The sequence below is a fragment of the Quercus robur genome, chromosome 11 (genome assembly GCF_932294415.1).
Source record: "Quercus robur chromosome 11, dhQueRobu3.1, whole genome shotgun sequence".
NCBI lineage: Eukaryota > Viridiplantae > Streptophyta > Magnoliopsida > Fagales > Fagaceae > Quercus > Quercus robur.
The window spans coordinates 20,539,633-20,540,873 of NC_065544.1; the positions used below are offsets into that span (position 1 = coordinate 20,539,633).

The 1,241-nt window shown below is 43.8% G+C and overlaps 1 protein-coding gene across 1 annotated transcript; it reads right to left on the minus strand.

Moving 5' to 3' along the window:
* Positions 1–269: 269 nt before the first annotated feature.
* On the minus strand, positions 270–1,241 carry LOC126704820 (uncharacterized). Its single transcript, XM_050403819.1, has 2 exons — positions 489–1,241; positions 270–440 (listed from the first exon to the last, which is right to left on the minus strand). Exons 1-2 carry the CDS (start codon positions 1,239–1,241, stop codon positions 270–272), a joined length of 924 nt encoding a protein of 307 aa, XP_050259776.1.

The following is a 1,241-nucleotide window of genomic DNA, read 5'->3' on the forward strand; positions in this document are numbered from 1 at the left end:
CGAGCATCCTCTTTGAAAAAGACTATATCTAAGTTTTCCCTTCTTCGGTGTTTGGATGGGCATATCGTATGGACACTGTTTACTTGTCTCTGCTGTGACTTATTAAGGGACTTGAACGATCCTCCCGCAATATGTCCTCCATTGATCATCATTATTTCTCCTATGGCGTCCCTTGGGCGATCTTGTGGATGATCTTTATTCCTGGGTTTTTCATCCGATCTTGCCCGTGCCACTTGCTTTGCCTGACCTGGTCTGTCCTTCCTCACAAATTATTGTGACTTTCCTTTTTGGATTAATTTTTCTATTTCTTCTTTCAAATCCCTGCAATCCTCCGTGTAATGGCCATGATCTTTGTGGAAATAGCAATACTTCTTCTTGTCGCGAATGTTAAGCAAGGAGTGTAGCAGTTTTGGCCATTTAAGGGCATGGTCGTCTTTGATCTACATCAAAATCTTGTTAATAGACATAACTAAGGGAGTAAAATTTACCGTCCTTGAAAGCTTATCGTCACCCCTATTGATGGAGTCTCGGCTAGACGAAGGGGAGCTTCTCTCCCTCTTTCTACCTCTTTGCACGTCTCGGGTGCTTCTTCTTTCCTTTTGTGGACCCTTATGTTCAATTGCAGCCAAAGCATCTTCAACGTTCATATATTTTTGGGCCTTCAACAATTTCTCTATCATTGATCCAGGGGGACTTTTTGCAAGTGCAACCACAAAATCCTTTGACTTCAAGCCAGCATTAAACATAGTTAGTTGCACTTTGTCTTCCACCTTGCCTACCTCCAACACTTCCTTGTTAAATCTTTTCACATAAGATCTCAATGACTCCCCTTCTCCTTGCTTGATTGTGAGGAGGTGATCTGCTGGTCTTTTTTGACGTTGACCACCAACGAAGTGGCAAACAAAGGAGTTGCTGAGTTGCTCGAAGTTGTCAATGGATGAACGAGTGAGTTTGTTAAACCATACTCTCGCGGCCCCCTTAAGGGTGGTCGGGAAAGACCTACGTAGAATTTCATTGAGGTTTTGATGTAAACTTAAGGTCATCTTGAAGGTCGATATATGATCCAGAGGGTCCCTCAAACCATTGAACAACTCGAGCGGGGGGAGACGAAACTTGAGTGGCAGGGGGCATTCCAGGACACTAGGGGTGAATGGAGAGTCAGTTTTTTTCACCATCCCATCCAACTTCTTGTCCATCTTCTCCTTCATCACATTCTCGACCTTGTCCATTTCCTTCCGCAT